Source organism: Montipora capricornis, chromosome 10, assembly GCF_036669925.1.
Source record: "Montipora capricornis isolate CH-2021 chromosome 10, ASM3666992v2, whole genome shotgun sequence".
NCBI lineage: Eukaryota > Metazoa > Cnidaria > Anthozoa > Scleractinia > Acroporidae > Montipora > Montipora capricornis.
This window is the reverse complement of record NC_090892.1, coordinates 24568531-24569393: the sequence shown is the minus strand read 5'-3', so window position 1 is coordinate 24569393 and position 863 is coordinate 24568531. Positions and strand designations below refer to the sequence as shown.

Genomic DNA, 863 nt, shown 5'->3' with positions numbered 1-863 from the left:
TGGATGACGAAGGCGTAAGTACTCTTATGTGCGAAGTGGAATCTATAGTGAATGGCAGACCAATTACCAAAGTTTCAGATGACCCAAAGGATCTTCATGCCTTAACACCGAACCACCTGCTGTTATTACGAACGGGAAATGCAATCCCTCCTGGAATTTTCTCTCAGAACGACAACTATAGTTGCCGCACATGGCGTGAAGTGCAGTATCTCAGTGATATTTTCTGGCGTCGCTGGATCAGAGAATACCTGCCCTCATTGCAGCAGCGTCAGAAATGGGTCAAGCAAGGAACAAATCTTGCAGTGCATGACATAGTGCTATTGCTTGATGAAAATACGCCCCTCAGTGTTTGGCCACTGGGACGAGTGCTGGAAGTTTATCGCAACAAGAGAGACGGTTTAGTACGTTCCGCGAAAGTAAAGACTAGAGCCATGGAGTTGGTCAGACCAATCGACAAGATTGTGTTACTGGAAAGTGCAGAGATGTCAAACAAGGACTAAACCTTCGATTGAGAATGATTAACACTGAATAGTAATTATGAAAATTCTGTTTTATTAACTTAAATAGTAAGAGGTGCGTTTGAAACCTAGTATAGTTTGTAAAGGCTCATATTATAACGCCTTTAAGGGGCTGGAATGTTAGTTTTGAAACGCCTACCTTCCCTTTCTCATTTTTGTCACGAATTTTCTAGTGAATATAAATAGTGTCTTAAAGGGAAACGTGCTTCAATACTACAACTTCCTTGGGAATTTGCAGTTTCATGCTCATCAATAGCTAATACATGTTCCGTGAGGGAGTTTAGAAAACTGTAGAGCACACGTTTTTGGACAACGCCTTAGTTTTATTCACGTACATATTATTAT

The 863-nt window shown here is 41.0% G+C and overlaps 1 protein-coding gene across 1 annotated transcript in view; it reads left to right on the top strand.

Annotated features, from left to right (window-relative positions):
* LOC138020493 (uncharacterized) overlaps window positions 1-500 on the top strand; it is an 843-nt gene extending 343 nt beyond the window's left edge. Inside the window, exon 1 of the mRNA XM_068867472.1 lies at window positions 1-500. This exon is cut by the window's left edge and continues 343 nt beyond it. Coding sequence (XP_068723573.1) covers window positions 1-500 — 500 coding nt within the window.
* The last annotated feature ends 363 nt before the right edge of the window (window positions 501-863 follow it).